This window comes from Ochlerotatus camptorhynchus, unplaced genomic scaffold, assembly GCF_037179485.1.
Source record: "Ochlerotatus camptorhynchus isolate MF236.1 unplaced genomic scaffold, CSIRO-AGI_Acam_v1.1 ptg000193l, whole genome shotgun sequence".
Classification (NCBI taxonomy): domain Eukaryota; kingdom Metazoa; phylum Arthropoda; class Insecta; order Diptera; family Culicidae; genus Ochlerotatus; species Ochlerotatus camptorhynchus.
Genome location: NW_027040683.1, coordinates 2,910,907 through 2,925,335, shown reverse-complemented (window position 1 = coordinate 2,925,335; position 14,429 = coordinate 2,910,907). Strand labels below are relative to the sequence as shown.

Genomic DNA, 14,429 nt, shown 5'->3' with positions numbered 1-14,429 from the left:
GAAGAATTCGATTGCGAGTGTTATGTCTGTTTGTCTGTGATAACATGTTTAACTGAGTGTACCCCATTAGGCATACGGACGTTAGGCATAAAGTCATTACGCATAATATACGTTAGGCATAAAATACCTTGCTGCTGTGCAACTCTAGAAACCTGTTTCGAGCATGATAAACAATGCTTATGTAAGTTGAACAAACATAGTTTATTTACTAAGCACAGTTTGGAATCCGTATTTATCATATCGTAGCTACATATTTAATAAGATCCAGGATTAGTAGCGATAGCGGTTAAGTAATCTGGAAATGAAAACTCAACATAATTTTGAACTATATCTTGAAATCAATCGCATCTAGAAATAAAAAAAAATCACACATTTGTTGTAATATATTCTTACACACATATTGCAATTGTCAAAGAAGAAAAGATTTTCCCCAAAGAGCAGCTCATGAAATGAAGAATGGTGAATTCTGTGGTTATTCATTCAATACCAAAAAAACATACCTGCTGCTTCCAGGATTTCCTGCCATACTTTTCGATACAACGATTCTGTTTTTGTTGTCATTGGAATGAAAACTAGCGGAACCGTCTGCTGAGGTGGGGAGCGATACTTCCATGAATAGTGACGAGATGCCGAAACAAACAAGAAACTGTGGCAAATGTACCATCTGTAACCCATTACTTTGCCTGTCCAAGACGTCGCAAGTTTTAAGGCTCTTTCATTATTGTCACCGATGTCAGCAATCAATAGACGGTCCCCATTATCGTCCGTCTGGAATTCATCGGGTGGATTATGCCTAACGTCCATTATGCCTATCGTACATTATGCCTAACGACCGTATGCCTAACGTCGTGTACCCTGTTTAACTTACTCAAAACTTACTATCCACATCTGTTGACTAATACCTAAATGTAATTTTTAACTTTATGACGATAGGTTCCTCAAAATAGCAGCCTGTAATTCCGAACCAGAATCCGCCTCCAATTCAATTTCTTTTGTGGATTCGTAGAAGCAAAGTTGTGCTAAAAGCTAAATAGTCACCTAAAAATACTACCTAAATCGTTCACAACCAGAACTGTCAGAAGAAAAACTTTCTATTTTAGTGTCCTCTTTCACGGTCTCTTTCATCCAATGAATACCCCCCGTATGCAAGGTAATTTTGTGGTTTTGGTGCCCCCTCGATTGAGATGAAATTTTGCGCACTTTTTTTTATCATAACAATCACACCAAAATCAGAGATGTCCCATTTTTTAATTACTCGATTAACCAACTAACGGTTAGTACTTCTCTTGAGCAGTTATGGGTGAAGATTACGACGTCACACAACATGATAAGCATCGGCGTTATGTACCTTCCTCCCCTTCCTCCTGACCGTAAATCTAATTTGAGCTGCGTTGAGAACCATATCAGTTCCATTGGTGCTGTATTGTCCCGATTACATCACAACGATCTAGCTCTGCTATTTGGCGACTATAACCAGTCTGGGCTTGTTTGGAATATTTCCGCGAATGATCATCCAACCATTGACTTTCTTCGGTCGTACATGCCTGCTTCCTGCTGTGCTCTTTTGGGTGGTTTTAGCAACCGGTGAACACTCGTGTTTATTTCAGTTACCGTGTGGACGTAATTTGTGATGAGCCCCGGTCCCTTTCAAATTGTATCATTATTTATGTACGGTCCATATATTTGAAATGACGTTTCACATTCATCTAGTGATGGCCGATTTTCATTCGAATTATCGTTTAATCGATTAACGAACCGAAAAGTAAAATATTTGCAATCGGTTATATCATGCCGATATAAGCATTAACTTTTCCAGAGGATCATCACCGATCGTTTCAAACATGTACTGCACTCTCATTAGTGGAAAAATGGCAGCACAGCGAACAAAAAAAAAAACGATTAGTTGTTAATCGAGTAATTAAAAAATGGGACACCTCTGATTTTGGTGTGTTTGTTTTGATAAAAATGAGCGCAAAATTTCATCTCTACCGAGGGGGCAGCAAAACCACAAAATTACCTTGAATACGAGGGGTATTCAATGGATGAAAGGGACCGTGAAAAAGAACACTAACATAGAAAGTTTTTCTTCCGACAGTTTCATCTTAGTATTCATCTTTGGTTTTAGCCTGCATGGTTTAATGCAAATTAATTCTGTACCAAACGAAATTCTCAGCTGCTTGATCTTGTGTTGGTGAACGAAGCCGCCGCACTAGAGTGCAGTGTCGCTGAGGCATCCGAGCCTCTGATACATCTAGACGCCGATCATCCAGCGTTGGAAGCATTCATCAATCGATCAGTTCCTGTTCTCTATGAGAACATCGTTGATGTACAAAGCCTGGACTTTCGTAGAACTGACTACGTCGCATTGAATCACTCACTGGCCCAGGCAGATTGGTAGTCGCTTGACTTGTGTTCGTCCATTGATGAAGCCGTTAACTATTTCGACGAAGTTGTTAGCCGATTAATAATGGATTGTGTGCCTCTGAGGAGACCTGCTCCAAAACCTGCATGGTCCAATGCTCGATTAAAACACTTGAAGCGAAAATACAGCCAGTCCCGTAATCCATTCACCAAGCGATTATTTTCGTTAGCAAGTAATTGCTACCGAATGTACAACCGTTTTCTATACAAGAAGTACTCAAGACGTATGCAGACCAATCTCCGGCGTAATCCTAAGCTATTCTGGACGTTTGTGAAGACAAAAAGGAAAGAGGATGGGCTACCGGTTGAGATTCATCTAAGCGATAAAAGAGCCAACACTTCTTTAGAGAAATGTAACCTCCTGGCTGAGCATTTCCAGAGTGTTTTCAACGATTCAACGGCATCGTTAAGCTAAGTTGCTGAAGGGATCAGAGATACTCCCATACTCCCCGCGTTCAGCTTTGATATTTTCACGGTCACATTGGACCTCGTCGACTCTGCCATCCAGAAGCTGAAATTCTCGAACGCTGTTGAGCCTGACGGCATTCCATCGTCCATACTCAAAAGATGCTCAACAGAGCTTTCCTCTCCGCTTTCAAAGCTGTTCAATATTTCGTTACAACAAGGTGTATTTCCCTCTCGTTGGAAATCTTCGTTCATGTTCCCGATTTTCAAGAAAGGAGACAAACAAAATGTGGAGAATTACCGAGGAATTACTTCGCTTTGTGCCTGCTCGAAAGTATTCGAGATAATCATCAACGACGCTTTATTTGCCAGCTGTAGAAACTACATTTCTCCTGACCAACATGGTTTCCACCCCAAACATTCGGTCTCATCAAACCTTGCACCTTTCATTTCCCTATGCCTACGGAATATGGAGGCAGGGACACAGGTGGACGTCGTATACACGGATCTCAAGGCTGCTTTCGACCGGGTTGATCATGTCATTCTAAATGCCAAACTCGAGAAGCTTGGTGTTTCTCATGGACTCACTCGTTGGTTTGAATCGTATCTTACCAATCGAGAGCTTTGTGTGAAAATCGGGTCTGATCAATCGGAATATTTTACAAACAACTCAGGCGTTCCTCAAGGCAGCAATTTAGGACCGCTGCTATTCTCCATATTCATTAACGAAATCGGTTTGATACTTCCAACTGGCTGCCGGTCATTCTATGCAGACGATGTCAAGATGTACGTGGTTGTGCGATGCTTCACTGACTGCCTGCGGTTGCAGCACCTGCTCGATAGTTTCGAAGAGTGGTGCTCTAGGAATTTTCTCACGTTGAGTGTTCAAAAATGCAATATCATCACTTTCCATCGCAAGCTAAAACCTATTGCATTCAATTATACGATCGATAACCAACCTCTGCAGCGTGTGGACAACGTTCGTGATCTAGGAATTACACTTGATTCTGCTTTGACATTTAAGCTACATTACACGGATATCATAGCCAAAGCCAACAGGCAACTCGGATTCATCTTTAAGATCTCTGATGACTTTCGAGATCCTACCTGCCTGACAGCTCTATATTGTTTTCTAGTGCGATCGGTCTTGGAATTTGGTGTAGTAGTATGGTGTCCATATGAAACAGTTTGGATAGCGAGGATCGAGTCTGTTCAGAGGAAATTCGGCTGGTTTTCGGTTTTCCTGTTCAAGTTTACAGGTATTTCAAACCAAATGCAACATTTGTGTGAAGAACTACTCAGGATGACAACGAATCAGCTTCAGCTTCTATCATAGCTCGAGTCGAACGGGACATTACCGAGCGAGTTTTGTCTGACAAAACTAATCGATTGGCACATACATACGGAGACGTTGTCCATTGGACACATGGTAAAGTCAGCGAAATCATAACTGCTATAACAGGTAGGTCTTAAGAGGATCATTTACAACTTGCGAGACTTCATTTTTAAACTTTCTTTACAGATGATGAAGAGCTCCCTCAGGAGGATATACAGGACAGTAGGAATGGATTCGAATTTTCTACTGCGGAAAGGGTTTCCGGTTTCGGAAGCGGTACATCTCGAGCAACACGCGCAGGCAGCAAAATCGGAAAAGTTTTCGAACTTCTGGGCTGCTGTATCGGAGGTCCTTGCTAATAACGACTATACGGTGAAACGACATGGATCTCACCACTATGCGTATCAATGCGTGATTTAATGTCCAAATGCGAGACGAAAATGGGAGAAATGTTCCCTGAATCGAGGTCCAATTGTATTCCATCTTACGAATATTTTCGTCTGCAATTCGATCCGAGAAACAGTCATTCGCGAGTTTCAAAACGCTATTACGGACGATTTGACGTGAAGTTTGGACCATGTGGACCAGCACTATGGAGCTAAACAGTTTCAGTTTATGAAAGATATGGCTGGTAAGTTTTGAAGTTACATGACACATTCCAGATATTAAATTGGTTGGTTTTCAGGACGCTTCTCCGAATACTCTGTTTTTTTTTTTCTTGGATGACAAAGCGTCGATTCCAGTGGGATTGGAAGGAGCCCCTGTTAGCGCAACTCGAAGACAGCGGTATGTACTCATGGCCAGGGTTGAAAATTCTCTGGGGAGAATCACTCGGGTGCGAGAGATATCATTCTCTGGGGTGAATATCTGCTTGTCTCCTCGGAGATTTATCCTGGCACCACTGGAGAGATTGTTAGACACAGCACGAGAGAGTGAGAGAGTTGACTGTTCACTGTTTGTCTGTTTATACACTCACTTCCGTGAGAAAGATGGCAGCATAAAGGTGTTATTGTTTCTCCAAAGATTCCGGCAGAACTTTACGTGAGTGAGTGAAAACATCAACGTATACAGCCTTCTCACAGGCATATTCGACGTGGCTGTTTAAGTTTAGCCGGTCATCGATCATCACTCCCAGGTATTTCAACACACGCTTTGAGGTTATGGCGTGCCCCTGACGGTGATATCTGCCCGTTGTACCACTTTACAGTTACTGGCCAATAGCACTTCCGTTTTGTGGTGGGCTATCTGCAGCTTCGCTTCTTGCATCCAGTAGCTAATCATGTCGATCACCTCAGTCGCCAACACTTCCACCTCTTCCAGCGTCTCGCCTGTTACCGTCAAGACGACGTCGTCCGCAAATTCAACGATCTCCACTCATTTGGGCAGCTTCAGTGTTAGCACGCCGTTGTACATCCCGTTCCAGAGCGTTAGACCAAGTATGGAGCCTTGTGGAACTCCCGCTGTGATCCTAATCGATCTCTGTCCCATGTCTGTCTGTCGACTTAACTGAAGCAAATTTCAATAATGATGCGCTGATGCACTTCCCGTATTCGCATTTCCAAAATGTGTACATTATTATTTTACCAAATTTTAAAATAATTGACTACATACTGTACGTTAAGGGGAGAGTACACTTTGATTTTTCAAAAAAATGTATTTTTTTTTTGGCTTAAAATGAACTTTAATTTAGAAAAGACTCCAAGTCCGCCAGAATATACCGCTTTACGAAGCGATTGCCTAAAACATGTACCGGCGCGCTGAGAGACCAATTTTATCTTTAAACGCGTTTATCTCGAAACGGGGTTTTTCAAACTGGCGTGGGAAATAACTCTAACCAGTATTTTGCTTGAAGCCAAAGTTGTTGGTTCTTTGGCTCGATTATCTGTCAATCTAAGACAGCTGATGCAAACATTGCGAAATTATGCTCCGTCCACATATATGTATGATTTGTTGCGTGGCTAAATAATCGTGATAAATTTTCAACAAGCGCGTACATGTAGGAATGAAATATGTATTATATTAATTTGTAAATTAGGCAAGCTCATCATGAAAAATTCAAATTTCATTAATGATTATTCACATAAGATTTTTTAACGCATACGTGTCGTCAATGCAAATATAAACATAGCATAAAAACTGTAGTATACAGTTCTGACATCACCAATGGTGGTGACTTCAGCAACCCTCCTTCTTGGCAGAGGAGTGCCTCTATGGCCGGACACTAGTGATATTCCATAAACAAAGAGTGATAATAAGATTTGGACATGATGAAACAATAGTAAGCTGTATGTTTTTACGTGTACAAATTATGACGTCACGGTCAGCAAAGGTAAACAAATGAGAGCTGTCAAAAGTTTTAGCCTTTAAAGAAAAAAGAAACGAGAAAATTTCGCGGAAGTTTACTCGCGAATATTTCCTAAATTTAAAGGTGCAATATTTCTGTACATGTACTATTGTGTGTCCTCCATGGCCGGACACCATACTGTCCTCTATGCTCGGACAATAAAGTTGTCAACATTAGAAACACTGGAATAAGAGACCAGCGGAGACACTGTTATGATTCCAATCGAACTGTCAAAAGCGGTTCCAATCTGCAATGTTTACAAATGGTTTGCTTCAATTAAATCGTTTAACAATCACTCATGAACTCGCTCGTCGGTTCATTTGCGAAGTCACTAGCAAGCAGTTACAAATGCAAGTGATGCCATTGCTTTGATGTTTTTCTTGTTGCCAAATTCATGTTTTTTTTCTCCGCTGGTCTCTTATTCCAGTGTTTCTAGATATAATACAGAATTTAAGTTTTTGACGTAGGACTACGTCTTTGATTTCTATGTGGGGGTACACTTTGTGAAAACCGAAAATGGAACATGTAACAAATTAAGAAAGATTTTGAACGTTAATAACTCAGCTGCCCCTGGTCCAATTTCAATAATTTTATCACCAATCGATCAAAAATATGGCTACGCATCGATAACAATGCTTCAGAATGTTGATTTTCAACAAAAAAAACTATTAAAAACTGGCAACTTTCCAACATTGTCCAAAAGCGTCGAACTAACTAACAAATCCAACAATTATCTACATGCATATGCTGCTTCCCCAGCACAGTCGTCAGAGAGTAGTAAGTAGACGAAACAAGTTGAAGTGGCATTCGCCTTCGATCCTCGGGCGAGTGCGAATAGGGAGGATGGAGTTGCGTAATATTTTACACACTCATCGCCATACTCAGAACAACACGCTCCCAACGACCACACTACTGTGTGGTGGTGTTGGGTCGTCGAAATTAGTTGCAGCAGTAGCAGTGCTTTCGGCGTGTGGCGTTGAAAATTGTTCTCCAGAAACAACGAAAGGCTGCCCGCAAGCAGCGAGCTGCAGAGCCCACATAAGCAACCATCAAAGGAGGAAGAAGCTGCACCGCTATGCTATGGATCGGAATCAGTAGCTCTTCGTGAGTCGCTGCGGGTCATCTATGCCAAGCGTGTCACCCTCGCTTCAAACGACATACAGCTCGACAGCCTCATCCGTGTTGAACACCCAGCTCAGAATTACTCAACCATCACTACAAAACGGTCCTTTTCAGGGTCATCAAAAATTTGTTAAAGAGTATTATTTGGACATTGGTCAAGGTCATCAGTTCCCGCAAGCAGCTAGCTCAGAACCGGTAAGGATATCGTTCTGGATCACAAAGCCGGTGGATTCAAGAAGACGTTTTCAACTGAATACGAGGAGCAGCTTGCGCATCACGTCACGGATTTGTCGAATAGACGTATGCCACTTACCAAGGAGGAGTTTTCGAAACTGGTCTATGATCTCGCGGACGAGCTGAAGGTTCCTCAACGCTTCAACACCAAAAAAGGCACAGCCGGCTTGTATCGTGTTTTTTCTACATGGCTGGTCACCCTAAAATGTTACGTCATTTATGCATCCTCCCAAAGAGAAAATCGACGAAGATAATCTGTCAATGTTACTTAGGACCTAATCCACTGTTCGGTTTTATTGATTGTGGAAGAGAAGGTTTAAATGTTTAGCCAGTATTGTTGAGAAGATCGAAATGATGCAGTTCCAGACATTTAGATAAATACAAGAAATGTGGGTGATTTGTAAGTGCTTACGACAAATGGATGAAGGGCACGGCTGGTTTTCGCGAGGGTCAATCAATCCTTGATAAATTCCGGGAATACAACTTGCAGACTCGTCAACATTATTACTTGATAATATAGCAAAAACAACTTTGTTATCCTAGAACCAATTCAGGTTGAGAACGACTTGAACTTAACATGGCATAAAAATGCAGTGAACGTATTTACTATCCAAGCCCTCTCGAATATTTTCACAAACAATAACATTCCTTGTCCTAAGAAAAAGTTCATCCACCAGGATTTCGTTTGCCAAAATAAATTACAATAAGTTATTGTTCAGCTTGCTGAAAACTTTGGTCTTGCTCTGATTTCCTTGTTCCTCAAGGCTTCACAGCAGCACCAACGTGCATAGCGCTAGTGCTATCTTTTTGTTGTGCCACAAAAACACAAAGACCGCCATTACAGAAAATCACCTCTCGTGAGGACGTACTTTCAATCGACCGTTTCCGTCGGAAAATCCACGAATTAAACGCTAATTCCACACTTATTCTAAAAAATAACCACTAATCTCCAAAATAAGCAATAAATTACCTGATTCAGAGCGATTTATTCGGTAAAATTTCACTTAAAACTGCAATCAGCGAATCACCTTCAAACAGAAACCAACGCGAAGTGCAAAAATTTGACAGCTTTCACCTTGTGACAGTTCTGTATCATGAGCGTCATGTCAGCACAGGGTCGAACTCGCGTGATGGTCTCGCGAATGTCAATCATAAAACAAAACGCATCAAACCGGCGAATGAGAAACACAACAAAAAAACCAACGAAAAACAAAAACACCCCCGCACTCTCGAAACGGTTCAAGTATGGCCCCAGGTGGTGCAATTCAACGCCGAATCGGTTCTTATTGGACCTTTCAAACTTTGGCTTCTGCCATTTTTTCTTATATCCAATAAAAAAAAAGGCATCAAAGTGCGAAAAAAGTGAAAATTCCTTGCAAATCGGAAGGAAAATCTATTTTTTCTGGGTAAAATTGATAGTTTTTCGTGCAAAAGTGGTTCCATCTGGCGAAGCAAGTTGTGCTTCCGCAGAAGAAAGTAAAGGTTTTCCTGGGGCAGTGAATTCCGGTGCGATTTTCGTGCAATAGTTTAAGAGCAGAAAGCTAACCTCCAAAACGAGAATTTTTTGTCTGGAGGCTGTGTTTTGGTGTTAGGTGGTACGGACGAGAGAGCGAGCGTTCAGCTGGAACTGAACTTTTGGAACTACTACCATGAACCATGAACGATAACCGGTGGTCAGCGAACATTGCTTTGAGAAGTGGCTTGGGAGCTAGAGAACAGAGTGGCGCTGCCGGCATGAGTTCCGGAAGCAGCGGCACCGGAGGAATGATCAACGGCGAGTCGGGGATCCTGCGCAAACCGGGCGGGATGGTCGGAGCACACTTCAACCCGCATCATCCCTCTTACCAGCACCATGACAACTTTGCCGACCTGCTGGTGTTTGGCTATTCGTGCAAGGTTTTCCGAGACGACGAGAAGGCTCGCTTCATCGATCAGGGCCGGCATCTGATCCCGTGGATGGGCGACAATCAGTTGAAGATTGACAGGTTAATAATTTCTTTTCTTTCCGCCAAATCAAAAACAAACAAACAAACAAAAAAAAACTTTCCAATGCCACTTAATTGAACGATTATTAAGCCTTCCTACCTAGCAGCAATTTATGTAATCATTGTTTTTAGCGCAACTGAGAGAGATTGAGAGACGTAGCATTTGTAGTCTACAGGTTGCAGAGAGAACGAGGCTCGAATGTCCTAATCTATATTTTGTCTAAAAGCTTTGCGTCAGAAGTCTGGCAAAATTTAACTCCGTTTAGATTGAAAGCAAACATTCGAGCCCCTTCCAGTAGCAATCGTTTATCCGAAATCCGTCCTAGATTGGGCGGGACAAATCGTTATGCGTTGTACGTTTCTCTGTATTTAGCTCTCCAGCCGCGGATCACGCTTGATAACAGTACAAGAGTAGCTTTTCTTCTGCTATTTAGATAAGCGAAAACAGCTCGGAGTGCAAGTGACCGACCCAAAAAGGTGCACTTGGAAGCACTCGTCATCCACACAAATGCAACTAACTCAGTTGTTTATCTAAAAAAAAATCAAACCAAAACCCGATACAGATAAACGAAGCATTTCAAACCAAAGAAGCAAACCAAAAAGCAGGGCCTCTCTTTTTTTAGCTCAGATATTCTCACTATAAACCGTTCCGACTCCAGCGCGGCTGTGGTATGTATAAGTGGTAATTAGATTTACTATTTTTACAACATGTTTATAATTTTTCGTTTTCGACCAGAGAAAAACCCGGCTGGATGAAGGGGTGCCTCCACTTTTTTCGCGCGCTATTGATGCTCAAAACTCAACACTCCGGGGCCAACCCCATCATCCAGCCGGAGTAGTCTTTCTTTCAGCTCGCCCCCAAGCACGCTGAACCACCAAACGCGCAGCCCGTTCGCTTCTATCGACCGGTCTAATCTTTGCTTTGTTTTCTTTTTCCTTTCTTCTCTCTCTTTGTCCGTTCTCTTGCCATCCGTCACCGGCGTAGATACGACGCCCGGGGAGCACTGCATGACCTGTCGCAGCACGAACCCCCGCTCGGAGGCTACGGGAACCGGCTGGATTGCCTTTCGCCGGCCGAGCAACGTGCCGAGCAGCTATGCGAAGAGGAACGCTACCACAGCCTCTACATCAACGAGGTCGAGGAGGAGATCGAACAGGGTGAGTTTAATTAGTAGGATCGAAAACAAAGCACATCACCCATGTCGAAGAAGTCGTGTGATTTTACATTGATCCTGCGTTCAACAAAAACGATGGTACCGATGATTCGGATTTAGATTTCTGTTTCTAGTGCAACATTTATGCTTCGAATTTAAAGTACGTGATCTCGGAAGATCCACAAACAAAAATTACGATAATTGCTGAAATCGTGCAAGGATCTAGCAGGATGTTGCTTTTTTAAATGATAATTAGGGTGTCTGAATCTGCGAAACGTTCCCGTTCATTCATGTCTATTAGGCATTCAAAACTTTATAAAAATCATACCGACTCCTCCTAGTGAAACTTCCCTCTGACCCGCAACCATTTCCATTTTGTTTCTCCATAATCCAGAGGAAGCAGCCAAACGGCAAGCTGCCAGCGGTGCCGAAATCGCTTTCGACTACGATGCCCCACCATCGGCGGGGGCAACCATCGTCGGTCCGGAACCCGCAGCACCCGACGACGAAAACAGTTCCGATCCACCGTTCGTCGCGCCGGTCAACTTTGAAATCCCGACCGATCTGGACCGACCGGAAACGATGAAGGAGCATGCCATCATTGAAAAGACTGCCAGATTTATCGCCTCGCAGGACTCGCAAATGGAGATCCTGCTCCGGGCCAAACAGGCCGCCAATCCGCAGTTCGATTTCCTATGTCCCGGAGGGCGGCTGTATCGGTACTATCGGCACGTGCTGATGGCAATCAAGACCAACCAGTACCCGGAGGATGTCCCGGAAGAAGGTTTGTGTTGACTAAACTTGCGAAGGAACAAATTTCTAATATTGATTTTTTTCACAGATGCAAACGGCACCGAGGGAGCTGAAGCTGCGGAAGCTTCTTTGACGGCCGCCGAAGCTTCCCCAGAGAAACCGAAAGTGATCGTTCCAGCCATCAAGTACAAGCCGTCGATCGATTGCGCCTATACGCAGCTGATCAGTAAAATCACTGGTGCTCCGATTCCGACGAAAGATTCTTCCGGTGCATCGAGTCCAGAATCTCCTACCGTTCCACTGAATCCCACCCAGATGACGTCGTCGAAGACCGAGGTCGAGATAGTTCAGGAGGGAAAAACCGTCGAAGTGAAGAAGGTTTCCACCGGCCTGGCGGGGCTTGTGCAATACGATTCTGACAGCGAGGAGAGTGGAAGCGACGAAGAGGAGAAGAAAGACAAAAAACCGGAACCGGAAATAGAGAAGAGGGAAATCACCTTTGGTGGTGCTCTTCCGCCGGAAATTTTCCAACACGTCATCGAAAAGACCGCCACGTATGTGGCCAAGAACGGGTACAGTTTCGAGGAAGCTTTGCGAACGAAAAATGATCCTCGGTTCCTGTTCCTTCGGAAAGATCACGAGTTCTATCCTTTCTACGCTTTTCGGGTGCGGTATCTAATCAACCCGTTCGAAGAGGTACCCAAGAGTCCGGAAAAGGTTACCATAACCAGAGAAATAGAGAACGGAACGGTGGTGGAAACGCCTAGCATCGGAATTAAGACTGTTAACACGGCGCCGGTTCCGGTGCCGGCACCGCAGTCGCAGATCCAGGCCAACAAACCGGGTGGAGCGGTGTGTTTTTCGATCAAGAGCAAAGATGACGCCAGTGTTGCGTTGAAATCGAACGTGATGCAAGAACTGGGTGGGGATGAGGAAGAGGCAGAGCCGGTGGTGAAGGAACAGGAGAAGGAGAAAAGCAAATCGCCAGTACATGCCAGCGAAGATCCTCCTCAGATTAAGGAGAAATCGGTGGAGAAGGAGATGACCCCAGTGGAGGAAGACACTACTACTCCACCTACCGCTTCGCCAGTGCTGGTGCAACCGGTTGAGGAATTGAAAAGGTAAGTCCATACCAAAAACTGTTGTGCTTATCATTGTCGACTGGCACTCGGTAGCAACCTAAAACCTTTATCACGCTTCTTTCCCTAACAGTACCACTCCGCCCTTGGAAGACTGCAAACCTGTCAGCACCAGCCCAGACGGCGCCGTCGACGCTGGTTCCAAGGATCAGAAACGTCTGGAGGATCGGATCAAAGACAAGCTGGCAGTTGCGGCTCGGGAAAGGTTGGCGTCGATCGCGAAGGAAAAGCAACTGCAGTTAGAGCGAAAGAAGAAAGCCAGCATGTTCCTCAGTTTGATCACCAAAAACGAACCTTCCAGGCCGGATAGCGCTTGCGACGAGCCCCCTCCGGCCAAGAAGGAAGCGCGGGAAGCCACACCGCCAACACCGGAACTGCCACCATCAACCGCCTCCGCCTCCACCGCCGCTGCTAAGAACGGTCTTGAGCAGTTGAAAACCCAATTCTCCGACAACGACGACGGCGACGAAGAAGCAGCCGAAGAAGATGGCAGCAACGATAGTTCGGACCTGTCGGTACATTCGGTTCCATCCGGTAGCGACAGTGCGGCACCTAGCAGTGCCGATGACGATGTGGTTTTCGTGGCGGAAGATAACGGCGGAGATAGACCATCCCGATCGCGAACCAGATCCAAATCGGTTTCGAGCAGCAGCAAACAGAAGAAGCGAAAGCATAAACATAAGAGCAAAAGTAAGAAATCCAAGAAGAAAAAGTCTGACAGCAGAAGTCGCAGCAGAACGCCCAGTAAAAGTCGGTCGAAGTCGAAACGCAAGCGCAGCAGAAGTAGATCGAAAAGCCTGAGGAGGTCGAGAAGTAGGTCCCCGGTGGAGAAGGATACGAAAAAAATGAAGAAGAAGAAGAGCAAAAAGAAGAGCCACAAACGCAGCAAATCGTCGCGATCATCCTCGATTTCCTCGAGGCACCACCGGAAGGAGCACAGGGAGAAGAGTGAGTGGGAATCTGACTAAAAATAGTTTGTTTTTTTTTTTGGCTAGTGTGAATAATGTTAATAGTAAACGTATAAATTTAAGTCCATGGATGGGGAATTATTTCATATCACATCTCCGTTGTTGGTTGACTGGTCGCCGATCTACCGGTTTTAAGGTAGGTTGTAAAAGTGTATTTCTATTTGTACTTACGGGAGCGGTAAGCTGCTCCGAATAAAAAAACGTTTGATTTTTCTAAAAACATTGGAAATCAAACATCTAAAAGAATCAGTTTATGACGTACGACTACGTCTTTCGGGAAGGGTGCCAATCCGGGGTAATGCAACGAAAATTGGTTAGACTTTAAATATTAATAACTTGTCCAATAATCAATGGATTTTGATGATTTGTATCTCGATCGATTAGGCAGTTTTATAAACATGTGTGTGGTATGTCACACATTATAAATGTTAAATATTTAAATAGCTAAAAATTAAGAAATATAGAATCATAAAATTTCTCATACATTTTCTTCGACCGCAATGTGTCACACCCCTAACACAGTCATCAGAAAGTTGGCCCCTAACAACACAAGCCAAAGCCGCATAAT

General features: G+C 43.8%; 2 protein-coding genes across 3 annotated transcripts in view; one reads left to right on the top strand and one right to left on the bottom strand.

The window, feature by feature from the left end:
• The window catches only part of LOC135702477 (uncharacterized protein CG7065-like), a 31,006-nt gene extending 22,105 nt beyond the window's left edge, over positions 1–8,901 (bottom strand). For both annotated transcript variants that reach the window (XM_065223520.1, XM_065223522.1), the window contains exon 1: positions 8,833–8,901. The gene's annotated coding sequence lies outside the window, so the exon portion shown is untranslated. The remainder of the gene's footprint in view (positions 1–8,832) is intronic.
• A 311-nt stretch (positions 8,902–9,212) lies between these two features.
• On the top strand, positions 9,213–13,925 carry su(w[a]) (suppressor of white-apricot). The gene is made up of 5 exons (XM_065223527.1): positions 9,213–9,847; positions 10,833–11,005; positions 11,396–11,785; positions 11,843–12,875; positions 12,967–13,925. Exons 1-5 carry the CDS (start codon positions 9,519–9,521, stop codon positions 13,859–13,861), a joined length of 2,820 nt encoding a protein of 939 aa, XP_065079599.1. The 5' UTR covers positions 9,213–9,518; the 3' UTR covers positions 13,862–13,925.
• Positions 13,926–14,429: the final 504 nt, after the last annotated feature.